This window comes from Pan troglodytes, chromosome 10 (genome assembly GCF_028858775.2).
Source record: "Pan troglodytes isolate AG18354 chromosome 10, NHGRI_mPanTro3-v2.0_pri, whole genome shotgun sequence".
Taxonomy (NCBI): domain Eukaryota; kingdom Metazoa; phylum Chordata; class Mammalia; order Primates; family Hominidae; genus Pan; species Pan troglodytes.
This window is the reverse complement of record NC_072408.2, coordinates 14,165,969-14,192,936: the sequence shown is the minus strand read 5'-3', so window position 1 is coordinate 14,192,936 and position 26,968 is coordinate 14,165,969. Positions and strand designations below refer to the sequence as shown.

The following is a 26,968-nucleotide window of genomic DNA, read 5'->3' as shown; positions in this document are numbered from 1 at the left end:
AGACTGGCCTGACCAACATGGTGAAACCCTGTCTCTACTAAAAATACAAAAATTAGCCGGGCACGGTGGTGCACGCCTGTAATCCCAGCTACTCGGGAGGCTGAGGCAGGAGAATTACTTGAACCTGGGAGGGGGAGGTTGCAGTGAGCCGAGATCGTACCATTGCACTCCAGCCTGGGGGACAGAGCGAGACTCCGTCTCAAAAAAAAAAAAAAAAAAAAAGCTTTTATCAATTAAAGATGCTTTTCAGTACTGAGTATTCATGTTGCTATGGCACTTTTATAAGAAAACTGTACACGGTCATATCTGCTTCCGAAAATAATACATAGTGAGATAGTAATTTTACAGGCAATTAAGAATTTGCTGGCCAGGCGCGGTGGCTTACACCTGTAATCCCAGCACTTTGGAAAGCCAAGGTGGGTGGATCACCTGAGGTCAGGAGTTTGACACCAGCCTGGCCAACATGGCGAAACCCTGTCTCTACTAAAAAAAAAAAAAATCCAAAAAATTAGCCGGGCATGGTGGCGGGCGCCTGTAATCCCAGCAACTTGGGAGGCTGAGGCAGGAGAATCACTTGAACCCGGGAGGCAGAGGTTGCAGTGAGCCGAGATCGCGCCATTGCACTCCACCTGGGCAACAAGAGCAAAAACTCCGTCTCAAAAAAAAAAAGAATTTGCTATAATAGAAGATCCATGTGTACATTCTGTATGCAAATCTTAGGAAGATATTAGATCCCAGAAGGTTAAAGTTCCGATCTCTATATATTTGTATATGCTTTAAGGAGAAGTGGCATCCATGTAGATGTGGTAAATGGCTTATAACTCTCGAGGTTTCCAATTTCTGCTGTGGTAGCAATTCTAAACTCAGATGGACTTGGACACTACTCTGGATTACTGTCCCTAAATATCAACTACTGTTTATAAGCCAGCAGAGGCCAACTGAAATAGTACCCATAAAGTTCCTACAGCATATCCCTCAGTCAGAAGTGGAAAAGATTGATTAAAGTTGGAGTATAAACATATGGGGCCCTGACCAAAAATATTGAACCATACTACTAGAAATCCCCATTCTTTAGCTAAAGGATAATCTGACTTCACTTTTAATTCTTCATTGACTATTGGTGCTCTGAAAGAATAGGAAATAATAGCAAAACATAGGAACTCCTAGATAGCATACATTTATTTTTAAAATGTATACCATCGGCCAGGCACCATGGCTCACGCCTGTAATCCCAGCACTTTGGGAGGCCAAGGTGGGCGGATCATTTGAGGTCAGGAGTTGGAGACCACCCTGGGCAACATGGTGAAACCCCATCTCTACTAAAAATACAAAAACTAACTGGGCGTGGTAGCACACACCTGTAATCCCAGCTACTCAGGAGGCTGAGGCAGTAGAACTGCTTGAACCCGGAAGACAGAGGTTGCAGGGAGCCAAGATCACGCCACTGTACTATAGCCTGGGAGAAAACAAACAAAAAACATATGGTCAACTTCCCAAGTAAACTGACCAATGTCAGTTTAGGTTCAGTCTTACTGTAGGAGTGCCTGTCGTAGGCCAGCGCCTCTCAACCTTTCCACTAAGTACATTAAGATCCTAACAGTAATCATTGGGACCCCAGGTCATCGTCTCAACAGAAGCTCCAGATTTCTTCAAGTCTTGGCCCTCTTGTTTTATATCAAAATTTTATGTATATTATTTTTATATTTTCAAAAATTCTCCCCAAATCATCAAGTAATATTGAGATGCTGACGTAGAAAAAAGTAGATTTCCAGCTGGTATGATCAGTGATAAATTGGACTTCATCAAAATTAAAAGCTTTTGTGCACCAAAGGATACTATCAAGAAAGTAAAAAGCTATCCCACAGAATAGGAGAAAATATTTGTAAATCATAAGTCTAGTATTCAGATGTCTAAAGAACTCTTAGAATTCAACAATAAAAAGATAACCCAGTTTACAAAATGGATATGAATAGACAGTTCTCTAAAAGAGACATATACATGGCCAATAAGCTCGTGAAAAGCTGTTTAATATCTTTAGTCATTAGGGAAATGCAAATCAAAACCACAATGATATATCATTTCACACCTACTAGGATGGCAATAATCAAAAACACACAAACAGGTGTTGGTGAAGATACGGAGAAATTGGAAGCCTCAAGCATTGCTGGTGGGAATGTAAAATGGTGCAGCCACTTGTGGAAAATAGTTTGTCAGTTCCTCAAAAAGTTCACAGTTACCATATGACCCAGCAATTCCATTCCTAGGGTTATACCCAAGGGAACTGAAAGCATAGATTCACACAAAAACTTGTACACAAATGTTCATAGCTTTATTATAATAGCCAAAAGTGGAAACAACCCAATTGTCCACCAGTTGGGACAAATTGAATGAATACACAAAATGTTATATCCACACAATGGAATGTTATTCAGCCATAAGAAAACAATGAAATCCTGATCACATGCTGCGACACAGATGAACCTTGAAAAATTGTGACATGAAACAAGCCAGACACAAATGGCCACATATTGTATGATTCCATTTATATGAAATACCCAGAATAAGCTAATTCGTAAAGACAGAAAATAGATTGGTGGTTGCTAGGGGATAAGAGGAAGGGTGAATTGGGAATGGCCGCTATGCGGTACAGGGTTTCTAATGTTCTGGCATTAGATAGCGGAGATGAAAATGTTCTGGCATTAGATAGTGGAGATGGTTGCATAACACTGAATATACTAAAATCCACTGAATTGTACACTTAAAAAAATGAAGAAAGAAGGACTATGCATGATCAAAGAAAAAAATGCTTTGTGCTCAAGTAGGGATAGAATAAACAGTAAGACTGGAAAGACTGTGAAGGGCCTTGCATGGCAAGCTAAGGAAGTTAGCTTTCATCTTATAGATCATAGGAAGCCACCAGGGTATTTTGAGCAGGGGTGGCATGTTTAAGGTAGTGTTATAGGAAGTTTAATTTGTGAAATGAGAAAGAGATACTATCAGCCAGGAGAGGTAGAAGGTTCTATAAAGTCAAATTGAACACCCGAAGTTTCAGATTTCATGAATGACCCTGGGTATGTGTGTATATACATATGTATGGGATTTGTAGTCATCTGGGGAAGGCTGAGGTGCTAATATGAATACTGAAAACTAGAGAGGGTAATATAGCAGAGTAGTTAAAAATGAAAACACTCTGAACCCACATGCTGTCTGGGTTCAAATTCCAGCTCGGCTACCTTCCAGCACTGTGACCTTAGGTAAGTCACTAATCCTGTCTGTGCTTCAGCTTCCTCTTCCGTAAGATAAGGATACCTACTCATCAAGGTTGTTTCGAGGATTAAGTGGGTTAATACATACAAAGTGTTTACAATGTCAAGCTTAAAGAAAGGTCCCCAAAAATGTCAGCTGCTAGTCTGAAACTCCAGAGCAGGTTTGAGAGTAGCCCGCTGTTGTTCTCTGCCCCGGATAAACTATGAAGTAACAGTCCTAAAGTGTTAAAAGACAAAACAAATTGTTCTTTGTGAAAAATGACCCTTTAAAAAAACTCCATCTACTAATAATGAAGCTTAGTAGTAGTAAAATGATGATTTTTAGCCATAAAACGGGTTTTCTATATCTTCACAAATATAGTGTAGAGTTTCACAATATTCTTTGATATGAACCAGTCTCTCATACTTTCTGTATAGCACTGATTCTCTAAGTAAGATGCCAAGGCATGACCTCCCTTCAGGAATTGGGAATCTGCATTTTTAATAAGCATCCTAGGTAATTCTTATGCATGATACAGGTTGAGACCAGTGCCATGTACAGAAGTGGGAAAAATGGCTTATGAAACTCAGTTGTATTTAGCACACTGTGTTAGACATAAAATTTGAAAACCCAACCTGGACAACACAGTGAGACGCAGTCTCTACTAAAATAAAATAAATAAGTGAACATTGAAAACCAATGGATAGTAGAATGTATTCAGTTCAGTGAGACATGAAACAATATTTTTGCTTAATTGAATCAAACATGTTAAAAAAAAAAAACTCACCCTACTCCCAAAGCACTCAATAAATTCTTCAGAGAAAAGGAAGAGCTTTTTGTACTACATTGCCTCTAAAATCTTCTGTAGGATAAGATATTTTAAGATCACTTAAAATCTTGTTTTAAGTTTTTAAGTCTCATTTTAATAACCAAATAAAATGGTTTTTATTTGAGCCAGTTTCAAGTTCTTAAAGTGACACATAGGACTTAACAAAATCCATTATTTGTCATTTGTGCTTTGCCCATTTTTACTGATTTCTTCATACTCTGAGGGAAAAAAATGCTACAAATGTATGTTGGTATATAAGAGAGTGCATTCCATAAATATTAGAAATTTTTTTTTTCTTTTTTTGAGATGCAGTTTCACTCTTTCGCCCAGGCTGGAGTGCAGTGGTGCCATCTCAGCTCACTGCAACCTCTGCCTTCCGGTTTCAAGTGATTCTCCTGCCTCAGCCTCCTGAGCAGCTGGGATTACAGGCGCCCGCCACCACGCCCAGCTAACTTTTGTATTTTTAGTAGAGATGGGGTTTCACCATGTTGGCCAGGCTGGTCTTGAACTCCTGACCTTGTGATCCACCCACCTCAGCCTCCCAAAGTGCTGGGATTACAGGCGTTAGCCACTGCGCCCGGCCAGAAAAATATTTTTATAGAATTCAAACTTGTATTTTCTTTTGAAGGGATTTAAAAAGGGTGAGAGAACCCAACAACCACACTTATTCAAATTTATAAGGGTAATTAGGAGTATTCTCATGGTTATCTTTAGAATCTTAGCAGGGTAAAAAAGAGTTTATTGTTTCATTTGCTGAAACTCCTGAGAAGAAGTCTCACCACATGTGTATTTACAGAGATTAGATTTGGCAACTCTAAAGACAAGAGAAATTACTCCTGATAAGTGTTTGGAGGGGTTGGAGAGAAAACAGCTAATTAGTCACTTGGCAGTGTGGCAGGGCAACCTTTGGGCAACCCAGTCCAGATTAGGTTAGAAGAGGAGCACGGACCTTTTGTCCACTGCAAACCAGTGCCACAAATGAAGTGGGAAGAGACAGGTTACCACATACTGGTTGGACTTGAGAGAGAACCAGAAAGTGTACAATCCCATAAGCATAAAAAATGGGGATAAAACTTCAAGTGTATATAAGGGTAAGAACAGGAGGAAGCAGTAACAGAGAGGGCAGGAGAGAAAGATCAGAAGGAATCGGACGCCTGAGAAGAGGAACTGGGGGCTGAGGCCTGGCCTGGCCTGGCCGCTCCCCATTCCTCCTTCTGCCGCTGAGGGCTTCAGTTTTCCCAAGTGAGAAACAGCTGTGCTAGATTGCTTCTACAGTCCTTTCCACTCCTGGACCGAAACAGTTGCACCTGCATCTAAAATACATAGCTCTAGCATATAAAATGCAGGTTACCTCAACTCCCCCCCGACTCCCACATCTCACTCCCTTCCTTTCCCTGCCTGCCCTAATTCTGGCTGTGTTCTGTTCTTGCCTCATATGGACTCTTTTTCTCCTCCCCTTCTTTTCCAATGTCATGCAGTCTCTTAACACGGGGTTTCAACCACTATACAGAAAAATGTTAGTGAAAAAGGAAGAGGGGTTCCATGCTGCTTGTTTCTCCCTAACCAGGCACACTAAACTAGGGGTGACAGTGTATCACAAAGTCCAGACTCACAGTCTTGCTGCCCCTTCTCCTCTTCAAAGTTTGTTTCCGAAGTACCACCCCTTGCACCTCACATCCCAGCCAACTCTGCCTACCTGTCAGCCCCAGCCCTCCTCAGGCCTGCCTCAGCCTCACAGCCAGGATCCTACCAACACCAACACCGCGCCAAATAACCCCTCCCAAAAGCCTCACCGGAACTAATCTGGGGACTCTGCCTATTATTAGGAACACCTTGGATGAAGCCCCTACCCGCAGAATTCTGGCAGTAGCAGCAGAATTTTCAGGCATGTGCCTAATTTTGTTGGGGTGGTGGTTGATTATTTTTTTTAAATCTAGGATTTCTGGCATCTGAAGCTTATACAATCTTGGATATCTTCTTTAAGAAAAAGAATACAAAAATATCTTCTATAAGTTTTACAAAAATATATGACCATGTGAGCACGTTGCTAGCTCCCGCCCCCACCCCACCCCCCAGAGCCTTGGAAGGGGAGTGAAACTGAAGCTTTTTTAGCTTCGTGGCAAATATGCTTCTTCCTGAGAGTACTGGGTACATTCACAGACCTTTATTTTTTACTTTCTATAGATTTAATTTAGTTAAGTCAGTTCGAAGCGGGCAAAGGCCAAAATTTCTCACCCCTAGGTGGCTCAAATTTCTGAGCCTGAGATTTTATATCTTAAAATCCATTAAAAGAATACTCAATTTTCGGCCGGGCACAGTGGCTCACACCTATAATCCCAGCACTTTGGGAGGCTGAGGCGGGCAGATCACGAGGTCAGGAGATCGAGACTATCCTGGCTAACACAGTGAAACCCCGTCCCCACTAAAAATACAAAAAAATTAGCCAGGCGTGGTGGCGGGCACCTGTAGTCCCAGCTACCCGGGAGGCTGAGGCAGGAGAATGGCGTGAACCCGGGAGGCGGAGCTTGCAGTGAGCCGAGATCGCGCCACTGCACTCTAGCCTGGGCGACAGCCGTCTCAAAAAAAGAATACTCAATTTTTAAGAAGTTAGGTGTAGGTATGCTTATATAAAATATTTAGACATGCATAAGTATTTTAAGTGGCCTGAAGGAAGTACATGTATGCTACTTTTGCAAATATTTTCGCTTTTTTTTTTTTTTTTTTTTTTGAGACTGAGTCTCACTCTATCGCCCAGGCTGGAGTGCAGTGGCGTGATCGCGGCTCACTGCAAGCTCTGCCTCCCGGGTTCACGCCATTCTCCTGCCTCAGCCTCCCGAGTAGCTGGGACTACAGGCATCCGCCACCATGCCCCGGCTTTTTTTTTTTTTTGTATTTTTAGTAGAGACGGGGCGTCACCGTGTTAGCCAGGATGGTCTCGATCTCCTGACCTCGTGATCTGCCTGTCTCGGCCTCCCAAAGAGCTGGCCTCCCAAAGAGCTGGGTGGGCATGAGCCACCGCACCCAGCCAAATATTTTCACTTTTAAGATGCCCTGCAAGATGGCTGGTATTTTCCCGATTTCAAAGATGAAGAAATTGAGGTTTAACGAATGTAAGTAGGCCAGGCGCGGTGGCTCACGCCTATAATCCCAGCACTTTGGGAGTCTGAGGCGGGCGGATCACCAGAGGTCAGGAGTTCAAGACCAGCCTGACCAACATGGTGAAACCCCATCTCTACTAAAAATACAAAAATTAGCCAGGCATGGTGGCACACGCCTGTAGTCCCAGCTACTTGGGAGGCTGAGGCAGGAGAATTGCTTGAACCTGAGAGGCAGAGGTTTCAGTGAGCCAAGACTGCACTACTGCACTCCAACCTGAGGAACAGAGCGAGACTCTGTCTCAAAAAAAAAAAAAAAAAAAAGAATGTAAGTAATTTGCCCAAGCTGCAGAGCTAAATTTTAAACTAGATAATTCTGATTCCAAAGCCCAGATAATCTGGCTAGAAGTTGCACCAGGGGATTCACTGATTTACAAAGAATTAGAATGTGATAAAATTCCCTGAGTACAGGCAAGTGTGATTTTTATCTTTGCTAGTAAAGCCATTTAGATGTCTTAAAGTGCCTCAATCTGTTGCACCTGTTCTACTAAAACAAAGAAATGAGTCAACGGCCTCTTTTAGCTTTAACATTCTCTCTGTCTATACATTTTTATAGAATAATTTTTAGTTATTGCAGCAGGTTTCACCAGTCAGCCAACGGGTGTGTATAACATTAATCACTCGCACTACACCTCAGAAGTCTTGCTTATTAAGAGCACTCAGCTTAAGTGAAGAAATTAAAGAATTTTGGTAGGCCTTTGGGACAGTTCAAGTTTAGGTTGTTTGGCTGGGTTGAGAGAGTAAAAAACTAACATTTCTTAACCTAACCCTTTTTCTTTCTTTCTCACAGGTAACAACTATCCAATAGCTTACCTTTAAAATGTCCCCTCTATTGTTCCTCCCTCAGACATTTTTGATCACTTGTCCCAGTTTCCATGAGTCCTGTATCACAGCTGTCACAATGCTTGAGCTATTCAGGTGGAGGTAACTTTCAGAAATGAACTGCTGAAGGGGGCAGAGTGCTCAAGAATTAGATTAACAAAGAAAGTACACCTAAATTTAGCATTAAAGTGAACTTTTAAAATATTTTTCAATAGGAGGATAAGCAAACATAAAAATGGGTGTGCTTATGTCTATAAACAGGTGCTGGAGCATAGATTGTTATCTGGACATCAAAGAATAATAGAGCTGTAGCTTTTTTTTTTTTTTTTTTTTTTTTTTTTTTTTTTTTTTTGAGACGGAGTCTCGCTCTGTCGCCCAGGCTGGAGTGCAGTGGCGCGATCTCGGCTCACTGCAAGCTCCGCCTCCCGGATTCCCACCATTCTCCTGCCTCAGCCTCCCGAGTAGCTGGGACTACAGGCGCCCGCTACCACGCCCGGCTAATTTTTTGTATTTTTAGTAGAGACGGGGTTTCACCATGTTAGCCAGGATGGTCTCGATCTCCTGACCTCGTGATCCGCCCGCCTCGGCCTCCCAAAGTGCTGGGATTACAGGCGTGAGCCACCGCGCCCGGCCAGAGCTGTAGCTTTAAAAGAGCACACAGCTGGTTATTAGAGATTCACTTCCAGGTCACTGCCAAGTGCCAAGGCATGTGGCAAGAATAGTAGAATGGAAATCAGGTGATGTGGATTCTAATTTGAGCTCTGCTCTGTTAACCTTGGGCATGCCAGTTATCCCCTTTGGACCTTAGTCTCTTATCTACCTAATGAAGGGTTTGGAGCAGGTAATTCTTCAGTTCTAAGTAAGAATCTGTATTCATGAATAACTGTTCAGCATATGACTCAGCCCAAGGTGTACAGGATTGCTGGAGTGTGGAAGGTATGTTGGCTCCTGCCTGTACTAGCAACAAGGCTTAATCTAGTGAACAGAAAGGATCAAAGGTGGCTATATCCCCACCTAAATGTCCATGATCTACAAGTGCTCTTCTAGCTGGCAGAGTGGGTCAGTAATGAGATTTTGTATCTCATTATATGAAGTTCTAAGCACTGAGCCTAATCAGTTACCCATCACTTAAGTAGACAGTGTCAGGCAGAGCTTAACTCTTCTTCCTATTTTTCTTTGTCTTCCTTTTCTCTGTAAGTTCTCTAACATAAGGAACTTCCATTTTGGTGAAAGAATAGAAAAGTTGAGGGACAGGCCAGGTGTGTTGTAAGTAAGACTGATCCAGCTGATTGGTTTGCCATTTAGATTGCATGGCAGACATCTGCCATAAGCACTTAAAACACACCTTCAATAGGCATTAGAAAGCACACACACGGCCAAACATAGTAGCTCACACCTGTAATGCCAATACTTTGCGAGGCTGAGGCAGGAGGATTGCTTGAGCCCAGGAGTTCAAGACCAGCCTGGGCAATATAGCAAGATGCCATCTCTACAAAAAATTTAAAAATTATCTGAATGTGGTAGTACATTCCTGTGGTCTCAGCTACTCAGGGGTCTGAGGTGGGAAGATCACTTGAGCCCAGGAGATCAAGGCTGCAGTGAGCCATGACTGTGCCATTGCACTCCAGCCTTTGCGACAGAGCAAGACCCTGCCTCAAAACACACACACTGACTAGGGATGGTGGCTTATGCCCAGCACTTTAGGAGGCTGAGGCAGGCAGATCACTTGAGGTCAGGAGTTTAAGACCAGCCTGGCCAACATGGTGAAACCCTACTCTACTAAAAATACAAAAATCAGCCATGCGGCCAGGTGCAGTGGCTCTCGCCTGTAATCCCAGCACTTTGGGAAGCTAAGGCAGGAGGATCACCTGAGGTCAGGAGTTCGAGACCAGCCTGACCAACGTGGTGAAATCCTGTCTCTACTAAAAATACAAAATTAGCCCCGTGTGGTGCACATGCCTGTAATCCCAGCTACTCGGGAGGCTGAGGCAGGAGAATCACTTGAACCCAGGAGGCAGAGGTTACGGTGAGCCGAGATCACGCCATTGCACTCCAGCCTGGGCAACAAGAGCGAAACTCCATCTCAAAAAAAAAAAAAGAAAAGAAAATCAGCCATGCATGGTGACACACAGTTGTAATCCCATCTACTTGGGAGGCTGAGGCAGGAGAATCGCTTGAACCTGGGAGGCAGAGGTTGCAGTAAGCCAAGATTGCACCACTGCACTCCAGCCTGGGCAACAGAGTGAGACTGTGTCTTGAAACACACACACACACACACACACACACATAATTTGCTGTCGTTTTGGGGGCATGGTGGCACATACCTATAGTCCTAGCTACTTGGGAGGCTCAGGCAGGAGGATCACTTGAACCCAGGAAGTTGAAACTGCAGTGAGCTGTGATTGTGCCGCTGCACTCCAGCCTGGGCAACAGAGTGAAGTACTGTCTCAAGAAAATAAAAAAATAAAGAAATAAAAATATAAGGTTTAGATGGCAACTTTAAAATGTGAAAGGAGGATATATAGTTTTTCAAAATTCTTCTAGGAGCTATGCCAGCAAAAAGGTTTGAAGACCTGAAGACCATTATATCAGTGGCATAAACATCTTTAATTTGTCCTTTTCCTTCTCCTACACCTAGTCAGTTGATTTTTTTTTCCCATTTATCAATTTCAGACTCTGCCTGGTTTTTCACTTTCCCATCCATTTTGTTACAATATTTTTCCTCCCTTCAAATTAGCCCAGTCTCTTGGAGTGAATGCCCCATGCTCCTTCCTACCGCTGTGTCTTTACTACATTATCCTCCCTTGGAATGCCGTCATCTCTTCTCTGTTCAAGAACTACTTCTCTCGACTACTGTGGTCGAGATTGATTTCTCTTTAACCTCTACAACATTGGCTATTCCATACAGTTAGCCCTTAGCATAGAACATCATTGTTTGATTTTGCTCCTTAAGAATAGAAAGCACCTCTTAAAATTCTACCATATTCCCCCAATGCCTAATGCAATGCTAACCACATAGTGAGTGCTTAATAAATATTGTATTGACTGCCTAGAGTACAGAGCACTTGTTCACTCATTGTTCGGCCATTCAGCTAATACTTTTTGAGAAATTTTGTGTACCAGGAACTGTACTAGGCACTGGGGTACGGTAGGGACTAAAGTAGATGATAATCCCTGCTTTGAAAGACTGAAAAGTATGATATATGGTATGTCAAAAGGTAATAAGTACTGAGAAGAAAAATAGAAAAAGCAGGAAAGAAGAACAAGAAGTGTGTGATGGGGGAGGGTTACAGGGTGGGGAGGGGTAGTGTTGTATACACTTCTAGATAAGATAGGGAAGTCCTCACTGATACTTATGGTGACATTTTACAAAGGACCTGAGGTGTAGAAAGGATTTGAGCTTATCTGTGCAAAGAGCCTTCCAGGCAAGGAACTTACCATGTGAAGGCACCAAGGCTGGACCTGCTTAACATTCCAGGAAGGGAAAGCTTTGGGGCTGGAGCAGAAGGGTAGAGGCCAGATTGAGAGATGAGTCAGAGGACAGTGGGGCCCGGGCAGAGGGACAGAACCTGCGGGTGCTGGCAATCAGCCTTTTGATCTGAGTGAGAATGGAGGCCTTGAGAGGGCTTTGAGCAGAGGAGTGACCTGCTGACTTAAGTTGAATAGAACCCTCTAGATGCTTCATTAAGGCTAGACTGAAGGGAGGCAAAGGCAGGGTGAGATCAGTCAGGAGGCAACTATATAATGATAATACATTGAATATAATAATGATATATTAATAATAATAATCCAGAGATAGTGGCAACTCAGACCAGGGGAAGCAGTAGAGGCGGAGAGAAGTGGTCAGATTTTGGATTTATTTTGAAGGTAGAACAGACAGGATTGCTGACTCTGTTGAGTAGTCAGCTGGGAGCTATTGATGGTTTCTGAGCAGGAGCTGAAGGAAGATTACCCCGGTATAGGACTGCTGGGAAGACGTGGTGCAGGCAGAGATCAGGTAGGAGGCCATTGCAAGGATTTAAGGGTGAGATCCATAAGGGTTTTAATTGCAAATCAGCAGAGGAAAAAGGGAGTGGTGATGGTCATGGTGACAGTGATGGTGAGAGAGACTGGAAAGGAGGAATCAACAGGATTTCATGACTAGATAACAGAGAACCAATATGAAGAAGGAAAACACTTTTTTTTTTTTGAGATGGAGTCTGGCTCTGTTGCCCAGGCTGGAGTACAGTGAGATGATCTCAGCTCACTGCAACCTCCGCCTCCTGGGTTCAAGCAATTCTCCTGCCTCAGCCTCCTGAGTAGCTGGGATTACAGGCATGCACCACCACGCCCGGCTAATTTTTGTATTTTTAGTAGAGATGGGGTTTCACCATGTTGGTCAGGCTGGTCTTGAACTCTTGACCTGGTGATCCGCCTGCCTTGGCCTCCCAAAGTGCTGGGATTACAGACGTGGAGCCACCACGCCCTGGCAGGAAAACACACTTTTGAATGTTGTGTGACCTGGAGAATGGTAACACTGTTAATTTAAAAAAAAAAAAAAAAAAAGCCCAGAGACAGCTGATTTAGGGAGAAATTTATGCCTTAGTTATACAGAGTTCGAGATGGTAATGAAATATCAAATTAAAACTGTCCAGCAAGGAAGTAGGAAATGTGGAACTGAAAAAGAAGTTAGAACTAAAGATGTGGATCTGTCTTTGGCATAAAGATTATATTAAGTTACTTGAGAGTAGATGAGTTTCCAAAGAAGCAATGTAGCAAGAATAGTGGAGGGCCAAGACTGGATCCTGGGGGTCAGCAACATCTAGGAGCCAGAAAAAATGCCTTCGGTGAAAGAGACGGAAAGATGGGTCTATTCAAATTGTAGTCAGCCAACCCATGCCAGAAGTAAGCACAGAAAGTAAGAGTGAACATTGGCCAAGCACAGTGGCTGATGCCTGTAATCCCAACACTTTGGGAGGCCGAGGCGGGCAGATTGCTTGAGCTCAGGAGTTCGAGACCAGCCTGAGCAACATGGTGAAACTCCAACTCTACAAGAAATTAGCCGGTCCTGTGCACACCTGTAGTCCCAGCTGCTAGGGAGGCTCAGGTGGGAGGATCACTTGAACCTAGAAAGTTGAGGCTGCAGTGAGCTGTGAGCATGCCACTGCACTCCAGCGTGGGCAACAGCCCGGTGGCTCACGCCTGTAATCCCAGCACTTTGGGACGCCAAGGCAGGTGGATCACTTGAGGTCAGGAGTTCGAGACTAGCCTGGCCAACATGGAGAAACCCCATCTCTACTAAAAATACAAAAATTAGCTGGGCATGGTGGTGCACACCTGTAATCCCAGCTACTCGGGAGGCTGAGACAGGAGAATCACTTGAACCTGGGAAGCGGAGGTTGCCGTGAGCCAAGATCATGCCACTGCACTTCAGCCTGGACAACACAGAGAGACTCTGTCCCAAAGGGAAAAAAAAGAAAAAGATCCAGGAGATCCATTCCTAGGTATATACCCAAGAGAATTGAAAACATAAAAACATATGTTCACACAAAAACTTGTACATGGGCTCATACCTGTAATTGCAGCACTCTGGGAGGCCAAAGCAGGAGGATCATTTGAGGCCAGGAGTTCAAGACCGGCCTAGGCAACATAGTGAGACCCTGTCTCTACAAAATGCATGAATGTTTGTAGCAGCATTCTTCATAATGTTCCTAAAGTGGAAACAACCCAGTTGTTTGTCAGCTGATGAATGGGTAGATTATATGCAGAGTATCCAGGCTGGGCGTAGAGGCTCATGCCTGCAATCCTAGCACTTTGGGAAGCTGAGGTGGACAGATCATTTGAGCTCAGGAATTCAAGACCAGCCTGAGCAACATAGTGAGACCTTGTCTATAAAAAATTTTTAAATGTTAAAAAAAAGAATGCAGAGTATCCATACAACGGGATATTATTCAGCCATAAACAGGAATGAAGTACTGATACATGCTACAACATGGATGAACCTTGAAAACATGCTAAGTGAAATAAGCCAGACACAAAGATCTACATATTGCCTGACTCCATTTATATGAAACACCTAGAATAGGCCAATCTATAGAGACATAAAGTAGATGAATGGTTGCCAGGCTCTGGGAGTTAAGAGAGAATGGGAAATGACTGCCAACATGTATGGGGTTTCTACTTGAGGTGATGAAGATATTCTGAAATTAGATAGATAGTGGGGATGCCTGCACAACCTTTTTTTTTTTTTCTTTTTGAGATGGAGTCTCGCTCTGTTGCCAGGCTGGAGTGCAGTGGTGCGATCTCAGCTCACTGCAATCTCTGCCTCCTGGGTTCAAGCAATTCTCCTCCCTCAGCCTCCTGAGTAGCTGGGACTACAGGCAGGCACCACCACGCCCAGCTAATTTTTTGTATTTTAGTAGAGACAGGGTTTCACCATGTTGGCCAGGATGGTCTTGATCTCCTGACCTTGTGATCTGCCCTCCTCCGGCTCCCAAAGTGCTGGGATTACAGGCAGGAGCCACCACGCCCGGCGACAACCTTTTGAATATACTAAAAAACATTACATTTTACACTTTGAAGGGTGAATTTTATGGTAAATTATATCTCAGTAGAAAAAAATCCAGGAAACTGTGTATAGTCAGCCCTCCATATTTGTGGGTTCCACATTCATGGATTCTAAGCTAAATAATAATAGAATAATAAAAATATAAATAAAAAACAATATGCTATATAGCAGCTATTTGCATAGCATTTACATTATATTAGGTATTATGAGTAATCCAGAGATGATTTAAAGTGTATGTGAAGATGTGCATAGGTTACATGCAATACTACACCATATTATATAAGGGACTTGAGCATCTGTGGTGTCTGCTGCGAGTACTAGAACCAATCCTTCATGGACACCAAGAGATAACTGTATTCAAAACCAATGAAACCAGTGAAAGAGAAGTTTCAAAAAGATTGAAAACACAGCAGGGCAGTCAAGGAAACCAGGGAGAAAGGAAAGACTACTGGATTTGGGTATTAGAAGATGAAAGATTAAAACAAATCATTCCATATCAGCATGCAGTCCATAGACTACTCCTAAAAGTTCCTGAGACTTCTTTAAGGAATCTCTTTGGGGTAAAAATTATTTTCATGATACTACTAAGATGTATTTGTCTTTTCACTATGTTGACACTTGCACTGATGTTGCAAAATGGTGGTAAAACTGCTGGCGCCTTAGCACAAATCAGGAGAGTGACACCAAACTGTACCAGTCATCACTGCATTCTTTACTGCCATGCACTCACAATCAAAACAGAGCCAGTTTCACTTAAGAATCGTTGATGAAGTGGTAAATTTTTTTTGTTTTTGTTTTTGAGGCAGGGTCTTACCCAGGCTAGAGTGCGGTGGGGGCATCACAGCTAACTGCCGCCTCAACTTCCTGGGCTCAGGTGATGCTACCTCAGCCTCCTGAGTAGCTGAGGCTACAGGTGTGCACCACCACACCTGGCTAATTTTTGTTTTTGTTTTGTTTTGTTTTGTTTTTAGAGATGGGGTTTCACTCTGTCGCCCAGGCTAAATATTGTTAATTGTATCAAATGTCAGTCCTTGAATAAATCTTTTTTTTTTAACTGGCATGCACCACCACACCCAGCTAATTTTTGTATTTTTAGTAGAGACGGGGTTTCGCCATGTTGGCCAGGCTGGTCTGGAACTCCTGACCTAAAGTGATCTACCCGTCTTGGCCTCCCAGAGTGCTGGGAGGTGTGGGCCACCATGCCTCATCCTGAGTACATCTTTTTAAACTTGTTTGAAGAAATGGGAAATATGCATAAACCGCCTCTGCTGCACACTGGTAGAGTACAGTGGTTGTCACAAGGAAAAGCATTTGGGCGATTATTCAAGTTGCATATTGATTTAGCAGCTTCTTTTTTCACCGACCACCATTTTTACTTGAAAGAATGATAGACAAACTATGGTTTTAGACTTAGGCATCTGGCAGACAGTCTCTTGAAACTGTATGAAGTGAGCCTGTCACTTCAAGGTAAACAAATGACAATATTTGTAGCCAGTGATAAAATTTACACTTTCAAGTAAAAATTAGAATTTTGGAAAACTTGTATCCACTCCCATGAGCTTGACCACTTGCCAATATATACAGACTTTTCTGCTGAAATCAATGGTGAAATTTAAGGAATATGATTTTTTGATATGTATTCTAATGAAATATGCCAGTATTTAGAAGATCTGCCTAACAACAGGGACCAGTATTTTGCAGTGATCCATGTGTGATGTTACAAAGTCATGCATGGTAAAATATCCATTCAAAGTGCAAGAGAAGCCAATGGGTTTTATTATAACAAAAGTTCCTAACTGTTAAGAAACTACTACTTGTCAAGTTTTGATGTAGTGCTAAAGAATATCCAAAATTATCTGAAAATGCAGATACTTTCTCTGTCTGTGTAAAGCCAGATTTTCTTTGTATATTTTAACCAAACTAACATATTACAACAGATTAAATGCAGAAGCAGATTTGAGAATCCAGTCATCTTCTATTAAGTCAGACAGAGGCCATAAATTTATGAAAATGTAAAACAGTGGCATTCGTCTCATTAGATGGCTTTATTTCTTTGATTGTTTTGGGAAATGTAGTGGTTTACATTTAAAGTATGTTATTTATATTAATATAATGTGTAGTAGTTTTACTGTTAATATTTTTACTGAATTAATCATATCTTTTACTTTTTTTTTAGTTTTCTTTCTTTCTTTCTTTCTTTTTTTTTTTTTTTTTTTTTGATTTGGAGTCTCGCTCTGTTGCCTAGTCTGGAGCACAGTGGCGTGATCTCAGCTCACTACAACCCCCACCTCCTGGGTTCAAGCGATTCTCCTGCCTCAGCCTCCCAAGTAGCTGGGATCACAGGCGCCTGCCACCGTGTCTGGCTGGTTTTTGTATTTTTAGTAGGGTTTCACCATGTTGGCCAGGATGGTCTCAAACTCCTGACCTCAAGTGATCCAACCACCTCGGCCTCCCAAAGCACTGGGATTACAGGAGTGAGCCACCACACCCTGTTTTTAGTCTTATTTTCTAACACAGTAGACATTGATATATAGTTCCCACATTAACAAAAGTTGTTTGGGGTGCTCAATTTATTTATTTATTTGTTTATTTATTTTAATTTTTTTTTGAGGCGGAGTCTCACTGTGTCGCCCAGGCTGGAGTGCAGTGGCACGATCTCGGCTCACTGCAAGCTCCGCCTCCCAGGTTCACGCCATTCTCCTGCCTCAGCCTCCTGAATAGCTGGGGCTACAGGTGCCCGCCACCACACCCGGCTAATTTTTTGTATTTTTAGTAGAGACAGGGTTTCACCATGTTAGCCAGGATGGTCTCGATCTGACCTCGTGATCCGCCCGCCTCAGCCTCCCAAAGTGCTGGGATTACAGGCATGAGCCACCGCGCCCGGCTTATATTTTTTATTTATTTATTTATTTATTTATTTTTGAGACAGGGTCTCAAAAAAAACAACTTTGTTGCCCAGGCTGGAGTGCAGTGGCATCATCGTACGTAGCTCATTGTAGCTTCTGTCTCCCCAGACTCAGGTGATCCTCCTGCCTCAGCCTCTCAAGTAGCTGGGACTACAGGCACGCGCCACCCACCCCACCCAACTTTTTTTTTTTTTTTTTTGTAGAGACAGAGTCTTGCTATGTTGCCCAGGCTGGTCTCAAACTCCTGGGTTCAAGTGATTCTCCCGTCTCAGCCTCCCAAAGCGCTGGGATTACAGGCGTGAGCCACCACTCCCAGCCAAATTTACCAGACTTAATGGAAACAGCCCATTTCTGTTTCTTCAGATGAAACCTCACAACTTTAGGATTAATAAGTAATCTCACAACTATTGTACAGGAAATAAGAAAACGTTCCCACTAACAATGCATGTTGTGATAGATCTGGTCCCTGACACAAACAGCACTTGGAACTGAGTGAAGTCCAGAGACTGAAGAATACAGTTCTATCCACTCCCTGTGCTTGACTACAACCCCTGAAGAGGGCTTGTACAAATTAAATGTATCCCAGCAGCTGCTTGAAAGACTACAGCATTGGCCGGGCACGGTGGCTCACGCTTGTAATCCCAGCACTTTGGGAGGCCGAGGCGGGCGGATCACGAGGTCAGGAGATCGAGACCACGGTGAAACCCTGTCTCTACTAAAAATACAAAAAATTAGCTGGGCGTGATGGCGGGCGCCTGTAGTCCCAGCTACTCGGAGAGGCTGAGGCAGGAGAATGGCGTGAACCCGGGAGGCGGAGCTTGCAGTGAGCCGAGATCGCACCACTGCACTCCAGCCTGGACGACAGAGACTCTGTCTCAAAAAAAAAAAAAAAACCACAGCATTTTGAATGTCCCTAGCATTAGGGATTATAAAGGTCCCATTCTAGTAGAAGATCCTTAGGTTTGGAGTGTACTAAAGGTCATCATCCTTCGCTTGCTAATAAGTTTCTGAAGGCCCTGCTTTAAACAAACAATCAAAAAGAAGGAACAGTTACAGTGCTGCCAAACAAGTTCTTTTTTTTTTTTTTTTTTTTTGAGATGGAGTTTCGCTCTTGTTGCCAGGCTGGAGTGCAATGGCGTGATCTCGGCTCACCACAACTTCCACCTCCCAGGTTCAAGCAATTCTGCCTCAGCCTTCCGAGTAGCTGGGATTACAGGCATGTACTACCACGCCCAGCTAATTTTGTATTTTTTTTAGTAGAGACAGGGTTTCTCCATGTTGAGGCCAGTCTCAAACTCCTGACCTCAGGTGATCCGCCCGCCTCGGCCTCCCAAAGTGCTGGGATTACAGGCGTGAGCCACTGCGCCCGGCCAACAAGTTCTTACAAACCTCTGGGTTGTTACAAACCCATCTGGTGCTAATAAAGGTAAGGCATCAACCCCAATCTCCAAGCTGAGAATTTTATCCTCAGGACTGAGCACTGCGGCCTGCATTCGGATGTTAGTGGGGCTGTCAGAACCGTGTCTCATGCTGTTAAAAGTGGAAGTCCTTCCCACTCAGACCCACGGAAGCCGACTCTGATGAGTGGGAGGGTGAGCAGAAGGGGCTTCGGTCATTTTTTATAGATTCTTCAGGTAACTCTAGCCACCATATTAAGCATTGGCTCCCACAAAAAAGCATTAAGGCTCAGAAACATCTTGTAGGGTCACACCCTCCCTAAAAACAGCACATCCCTGAAGTGGTGGCTGGGCAGCCAGGCTCCAAAGCCTGCTGAGCTGAGCGGCAGCCAAGAACAAGGTTTGGTGTTTACATACTCAAAATCAGCCTGGGTTGTCACAGCAACTCACCCCAGCACAGTTCTTCCTTCTCCACGGCGGCTTGCTGCCAGGCTTTGCTGTTCTCTGTCACCGTCTTAATGTTCCTGCTAACCTGGCCTGCTGCATTCTTTTTATTTTTCTCCCAATTGTTCCGCCTTCTTCTCATGTGTTTGCTAGTGTGCAATACCTCACCTGTTTGGAACTCAACACCGTCCCCTCCTGCAAAACGCACCTGAAAGCAAGAAATAGCACACAAGGCCTCTAAGTGGCCAGAACAGATGTTACCAGGCCTAAGTCCATAAGGAAAGCACCCAAGCCCCTTGCTTTTGTCTTAAATCTTTTTTTTTTTTACACCTTTAAAATAAGGTTATGGTTTCTAAGGCCTGCCGTAAATTAGGAGTAGGGAGAGGAACTATTGCCAAGCACCCCAAAAGTTCAAGAGGTGACTGTTGATCCCAGAGTAGCAAGGAAAGGGACAGACAGGCTATAAGAAGTGGACACAAGAACTCAGAACTCAGGACAGTGTAGGCCTTGTTAGAGTCAGGCAGACAATTTCACATACTCAGAACGTCATAAAGCCATCATGACTTTACTCTGGAATAGATACGATCCAGACACCTAGAAAATGTTAAATTAGATTCAACTTAAAGAGGCAGAGTAATATGTGTGGTGTTTTTTAATTTCGAGCATTCCAAATGGTTAAGGGTTTTCATGCTTAAAGAGAGAAACTTAGCTATCTAGAACTTATTTATGAGTGCTCTAGATAATTATCTACTGTTTTACATTTTTTTATTTATACCCCGTTACTAAAACAAAAGTAAAAATAAAGCAAAAGATTGAAGGCATTGACTTTTAGTCTATATACTTTCTAGTTCCTGGCTCTAGTTCTTAGCAATATTTGCTGCTAACCTGGTGTTCTGTCTCTGCCAAATTTCTGCCCATGTGAAATATATGAGACTTGATCCTATTTCCTTGCTCATTGATCTACCTGAAAGGGTCATAGATGTCTCCACCTCCCTGGAGCTAGTGATCCTATATCCCATCATCTCAGCCAGCTAGAAAACAAACCATCACATGCCACCTCCTCCCCAATTACGTGCTTCATAAACAGAATACCTGGCATATAGCAGGCACTTACTAAACACTTGGTGAATGAATACATGAGCCGGTAATCCATAAGATATCTGTAGAATTAATTACAGTTGAGCCTTGAACAGCGCAGGTCCTATGGGATCCCACCCCTTGTACAGTCAAAAATCCTCATAAAACTTTTTTTTTTTTTTTTTTGAGACAGAATCTTGCTCGTTGCCCAAGCTGGAGTGCAATGGCGTGATCTCAGCTCACTGCCGTCTCCGCCTCCTGGGTTCAAGCAATTCTCCTGCCTCAGCTTCCCAAGTAGCTGGGATTCCAGGTGCCTGCACCACGCCTAACTAATTTTTGTATTTTTAGTAGAGATGGGGTTTCACCATGTTGGCCAGGCTCGTCTCAAACTCCTGACCTCAGGCGACCCACCTGCCTAAGCCTCCCAAAGTAGGGGATTACAGGTGTGAGCTGCCGCACCCGGCTGACACATATAACTTTTTTTTTTTTTTTTTTTTTTTTTGAGACAGAGTCTCGCTCTGTCACCAGGCTGGAGTGCAGTGGCTCTCTCTGCTCACTGCAATCTCTGCTCACTGCAACCTCTGCCTCCCAGGTTCAAGCCTCCTGAGTAGCTGGGACTACAGGTGTGTGCCACCATGCCCAGCTAATTTTTTGTATTTTAGTAGAGACGGAATTTCACCATGTTAGCCAGGATGGTCTCGATTTCCTGACCTCGTGATCCACCTGCTTCAGCCTCCCAAAGTGCTGAGATTACAGGCATGAGCCACCACACCCAGCCACATATAACTTTTGACTCTCCAAAAACTTAACTACTAATAGAAGACTTACCAATAGCATAAACAAGTTGATTAACATATATTTTGTATGTCATTTGTATTATATATGTATTTCTTACCATAAAGTAAACTATAGAAAAGAAAATGTTATTAAGAGAATCATAAGCAAGAGAAAATATGTTTACTCTTCATTCAGTGGAAATGGATCAGCATAAAGGTCTTCCTCCTCATGATCTTCAGGTTGAGCAGGCAAGGAGGAGGAGAAAGAGAAAGGGTTGCCATCTCAGCAGTGGCAGAGGCAGAGGGAAGTCTAAGGGGACCCTTGCTGTTCAAAATTGTGTTGATCAAGGGTCAACTATACTTGCATGAAGCTATAAATTTAAGAGCCTAGCCCATTATGGGAACAGCAATTAAAAAAAAACACGAGTTGGCCGGGCGTGGTGGCTCACGCCTATAATCCTAGCACTTTGGGAGGCCAAGGCAGGTGGATGACCTGAGGTCAGGAGTTCGAGACCAGCCTGGCCAACATGGTGAAATACCGTCTCTACTAAAAATACAAAAATTCACTGGGCATGGTGGCGGGCACCTGTAATCCCAGCTACTCGGGAGGCTGAAGCAGGAGAATCGCTTGAACCTAGGGGCCGGAGGTTGCAGTGAGCTGCCAAGATCATGCCATTGCACTCTCCAGCCTGGGTAAAAACAGCTAAACTCCATCTCAAAAAAAAAAACACCAGTTGATCCTGGCACCAGGAAGATCAAATGGTGTTTGTTTGTTTGTTTGTTTTGAGACAGAGTCTCGCTCTGTTGCCCAAGCTGGAGTGCAGTGGCACGATCTCAGCTCACTGCAAACTCTGCCTCCCAGGTTCTAGTGATTCTCCTGCCTCAGCCTCCTGAGTAGCTGGGATTACAGGCACCCGCCACCACACCCAGCTAATTTTTTATATTTTTGGTAGAGATGGGGTTTCACCATGTTGGCCAGTATGGTCTCAAACTCCTGATCTCAAGTGATCCACCCACCTCAGCCTCCCAAAGTGCCTTGGTTTACAGGCGTGAGCCACTGCACCAGCCAGTACAGTTTTTTGTTTTGTTTTATTTTGTTTTTTTGAGGTGGAATCTCGCTCTTGTCGCCCAGGCTGGAGTGCAGTGGTGCCATCTCAGCTCGCTGCAAGCTCCGCCTCCCGTGTTCATGCCAATCTCCTGCCTCAGCCTCCCTAGTAGCTGGGACTATAGGCGCCCGCCACCACACCCGGCTAATTTTTTTTTTTTTTTTTTTTGTATTTTTAGTAGAGACGGGGTTTCACCGTGTTAGCCAGGATGGTCTCGATCTCCTGTCCCCGTGATCCGCCCGTCTCAGCCTCCCATAGTGCTGGGATTACAGGCATGAGCCACCGCGCCCAGCCTTTTTTTTTTTTTTTTTTTAATGTATGGGGGAAAAATGACTAGAAGGACAGAAACCAACATATAACATGATTGTGTGCATTTACTTATTTAACAAATAATTGAGCAATTTATTTCTGTATGATACTATTCTAAGCGTTTTAGAGTTAAGCAAACTCACAGTAAACTGTATTGCCCATGATAAAAACTGCACTTACATAATTTAAAAGCAAGAATCGCAGCAATTCATCAGGCACAGTGGCTCACGCCTGTAATCCCAACACTTTGGGAGGCCAAGGCAGGAAGATTCCTTGAGCCCAGGAGATCAAGGCCAGCCTGGGCAACATAGTGAGAACTCATGTCCACAAAAATTACAAAATAGGCATGGTGGCAAGCACCTGTCGTCCCAGCTACTCAAGAGGCTGAAGTTGGAGGATCACTTGAGCCCAGGAGGTCAAGGCTGCAGTGAGCAATGATCGTGCCACTGCACTCCAGCCTGGGTGACAGAGCAAGAGACCCTGTCTCAAAATAAATAAAAATAAAAGCAAGAATTGCAGAAAGTATAAACCATGACCAACTCAAGAGAATAATCAATGAAAGAATAGGCAGAATGTCTTTCCAAAAAGCAGTTGAGAGATCCCCATCCTCCACATATGCACTAGTGCAGTGGGGATGTTGCCAGGCATGGCCGCCAGACCTCTAGATAGAACACTGAAGGTGAGTCTGCAGTAAAGCCATGGAATGTGCTAATTTTAGTTTAGGAATACCAAATTTTATTGACCGTTTTTAATTCAATAAGCAACCCTTGGCCATGTATCATCAGTTCATGACCCATCAGGAGATCCTCTGTGGTTCACTCATGGCCTTTGGACTATACTCTGAATCATGGCTTTAGAAGACATTTTTTTAGTATACTTAAATGGATTTTATAACTTGGTTGATGCCCAGATTACAGACTGTGAGGAGTATCTCCACATATCTTGTAACTGCTATATATGCAGTCAGCAATTCCAGTATTTAGCCTGATATTAATTTATATTTTTCCTCATAATCTGATAATACGGTGCTAGCAAGATAGATCACAAAGTGTAAATGAGTGTTTCTGGAGCATAGATGGGTACGCTCAAATCTTTGTATCTTGTTTTTTAATAGAGACGGGGTTTCGCTATGTTGCTCAGGCTGGTGTCGAACTCCTCGGCTCAAGCAATCCCCTTGCCTCAGCCTCCCAGAGTGCTGGGATTATACATGGGAGCCACCATGCCTAGCTTCCTTGTATCATTTTTTAAAATTCAAGTAAGAGAAAATGTCTGGCAATAGTTCATAAGCTATAAATGAAACCTAGTCTTAGGACCCAGCTTTATATTGCCTCAATCAAATATTAATATCTTTAGTTCAAAATTTGTATTTACAAAAAACTTTTGGTTCTTGGGGATACCGTTATTGCCTTCTCTGTTGCCATCCATATAATGTATGTTGTTTTTTTTTTCTCTCTCCCTCTGGGCTGCGTTTCATGCCAGATAAACTTCCAAACCAAACTGGGATGGCACCAGGCACAAATAACACTCTTCTTATCTTTTCCCCCATCTAGGTTACCCCTTTGCTTTGTTTTATCGGCATTACCTTTTCTACAAGGAGACCTACCTCATCCACCTCTTCCATACCTTTACAGGCCTCTCAATTGCTTATTTTAACTTTGGTGAGTAAACTAAATTAGCAGTGACACCGCAATTAGTGGGAACCTGGAAGGAACAGACTTGAACAAAATTTCCTTGAGAGAATCTAATAGGTAGGGAAGTTATAATGCTCCCACTTGCAAAGAGGGTTGTATGAAGAGGAACACAGCTTAACTTTTCCTTTTTTTCTTTTATGTACATTCTTCTGTCAGATAAAAACATTTTGAGGGTGGTTACCCTTGCCCATACCTCATCAACAAAGAATCCTCAGTTTCTCTGTGCTGTGGATGTAACTGAATGTCCGAGCCAAGCAGTCCCCACTTAGATTCATTCTTCACTTCAGACATTCAAAAATACAGTAACAAGCTGGGCGTGGTAGCCCGGAATTCAAGGCTGCAGTGAGCTATGATTGAGCTACTGCACTCAAGTCTGGACAACAGAGCAAGTCACATCTCTAAAAAAACAAACAAAAAAAAAGAAATAAAATAACACCCTAATAATCTTTTTTATTTTAATAAATAATTTCCATCCTCTCCTCCAAAACATGAGGTTATTCTGAAAAAAAAGATCCTGATGCCAACATTTTTTCTTTATATATTACGTTGTGATTGGAAGTCTCAGGACGGGTGGGAGTGTAAAAACCAGGCTAAATTCTCTCTTCTTGCATCCAGGAAACCAGCTCTACCACTCCCTGCTATGTATTGTGCTTCAGTTCCTCATCCTTCGACTAATGGGCCGCACCATCACTGCCGTCCTCACTACCTTTTGCTTCCAGATGGTAAACGTCTTTCCCTTAGCAGCTCAGGCTACAGCTGACAGCGGTTCAGGGGACAGGGGTAGGCAGGGGACTGTGGTATAGAAATTAGCAGACCTAATTTCTAACCCCTCTCCCAGCACTTAGCAGTATGACTTCAGGTAGGTGGCTTATCACAGGCCCAAGTGTTCCATCCACAGATTGTAATGGTAACTCTTTGCCTGCCTCAAGGAAGGGCCACCAGCTAACCCTTTGCATACTGTGCCATTAGGCTCTTTGGTTTAACCCACTATCCAGGAGCAGAGTCACTTCAAGGCAAGAGAGAAAAGCAACTTAGAATGAGTTAAAGAACCTAAGCCTAGGCCAGGCAAAGTGGCTCACACCTGTAATCCCAGCACCTTGGGAGGCCAAGGCAGTCAGATTGCTTGAGCCCAGGAGTTTGAGACTAACCTGGGCAACATGGTGAAACCCCATCTCTACAAAAAAAATATAAAAATTAGCCCTCCAGCCTGGGCAACATGGTGAAACAAAAAAAATTAAAAATTAGCCGGGTGGGGTGGCATGCACCTGTGGTCCCAGCATCTAAATTCTCATCTCAGTTTAGCCCTCATTTTGCCAAGAAGCCTTGAGCAACACTCTTCCCATTACAGGTTTTCAGCACCTCCATTTGTAGGAATTTATTAAGGCTTTTAATGATGGGATGAGGAGAAAGGAAAAAGGAAAGAGAATATTGAATTTCAGAGCAGGGAGAAGAAATAGTAGTGATGCTAGAATAAATACTTCTGCCTCTCCTAGGCCTACCTTCTGGCTGGATACTATTACACTGCCACCGGCAACTACGATATCAAGTGGACAATGCCACATTGTGTTCTGACTTTGAAGCTGATTGGTGAGTGATGGTCACTGCCTGCCTTCCTTACATGTAGGTCCCTCCCCCATCTCACTAAAAACTTCCTCGGCACCACCCCCCCCGCCCCCCGCCATACACTTCTGGCTGCACTCAGTCTACAGGCCACATCCTCAGTGTCCTCTCCCACCACCCTACCCACCCGTTCTCTCTCTGCTCAGGTTTGGCTGTTGACTACTTTGACGGAGGGAAAGATCAGGTAAGTACCCATTCATCCGCAGAGAGGTTCAAGACTTAATGAAAGGGAAGAAAAAAGTTAACAAAAGACTGAACCCAAATTCCAGAGCGGAGCCTCTCCCTCATTCCCCAGCCTGTGCAATCTCCCTTTCAGATAGCACTGAGCAAGGATCAACAAATCTAATTTGCCCAGGATCCAGCTCTTACACAAAGTCCAGAGATCAATGCCAGCAAGGCATTTGCTAAAGCAGCAACAGCCAGCTATGCACACACATACGCATTTCCACAGAAGCAACTATTTGTCATCCCCCAAAGAGAAGGCTATTTGAAGAACCCCAGTCAGTGGGACACACAGGTGGGGAACACTCAAAGTGGCTCTTGTGGGGAGATTCAAGGCTATCCTGAACCATGCATTCTCTTCTTGGCATAGAATTCCTTGTCCTCTGAGCAACAGAAATATGCCATACGTGGTGTTCCTTCCCTGCTGGAAGTTGCTGGTTTCTCCTACTTCTATGGGGCCTTCTTGGTAGGGCCCCAGTTCTCAATGAATCACTACATGAAGCTGGTGCAGGGAGAGCTGACTGACATACCAGGAAAGATACCAAACAGGTAATTGCCCCTCTTGGTCCAGATGTTCGTGTAGGTATTTCACTCACTCTGAAGTGACTCTTCTGAAAGCTGCATTCTCCAGCATGACCCTGGCATAGAGACCTGAGTCATGCAGGCCCTGGACTGTTGTAACAGGCACTCTGTGCCAGGAGTGGGCCCTTTTTAGTTTAGGGTTCTTCCAGTTATCCATTCTAACACTAGTACAAACATAAAAATCCACATTTATGCCACAGGATTTTGCCTGAACCAGTCACATTTCTGCCTTTAAAGCC

General features: G+C 43.6%; 1 protein-coding gene and 1 long non-coding RNA gene across 5 annotated transcripts in view; one reads left to right on the top strand and one right to left on the bottom strand.

The window, feature by feature from the left end:
* LPCAT3 (lysophosphatidylcholine acyltransferase 3) overlaps positions 1-26,968 on the top strand; it is a 42,590-nt gene that overhangs the window by 11,105 nt on the left and 4,517 nt on the right. For all 3 annotated transcript variants that reach the window (XR_010147953.1, XM_508979.8, XM_009424733.4), the window contains exons 2-6: positions 24,165-24,272; positions 24,921-25,027; positions 25,799-25,892; positions 26,072-26,109; positions 26,518-26,696. Coding sequence is in view for 2 of the 3 variants with exons in the window: in XM_508979.8 (XP_508979.2) it covers positions 24,165-24,272; positions 24,921-25,027; positions 25,799-25,892; positions 26,072-26,109; positions 26,518-26,696 (526 nt within the window). In the remaining variant the exon portion in view is untranslated. The remainder of the gene's footprint in view (positions 1-24,164; positions 24,273-24,920; positions 25,028-25,798; positions 25,893-26,071; positions 26,110-26,517; positions 26,697-26,968) is intronic.
* Positions 1,166-24,703, bottom strand: LOC129136599 (uncharacterized). 2 transcript variants are annotated; one of them, XR_010147954.1, is made up of 5 exons: positions 24,499-24,703; positions 19,353-19,554; positions 10,377-10,494; positions 8,044-8,175; positions 2,310-3,483 (listed from the first exon to the last, which is right to left on the bottom strand). It is a non-coding gene; the product is annotated as an uncharacterized LOC129136599 (long non-coding RNA). The 2 variants fall into 2 exon arrangements; XR_010147955.1 differs by lacking the exons at positions 2,310-3,483; positions 8,044-8,175 and adding an exon at positions 1,166-1,456.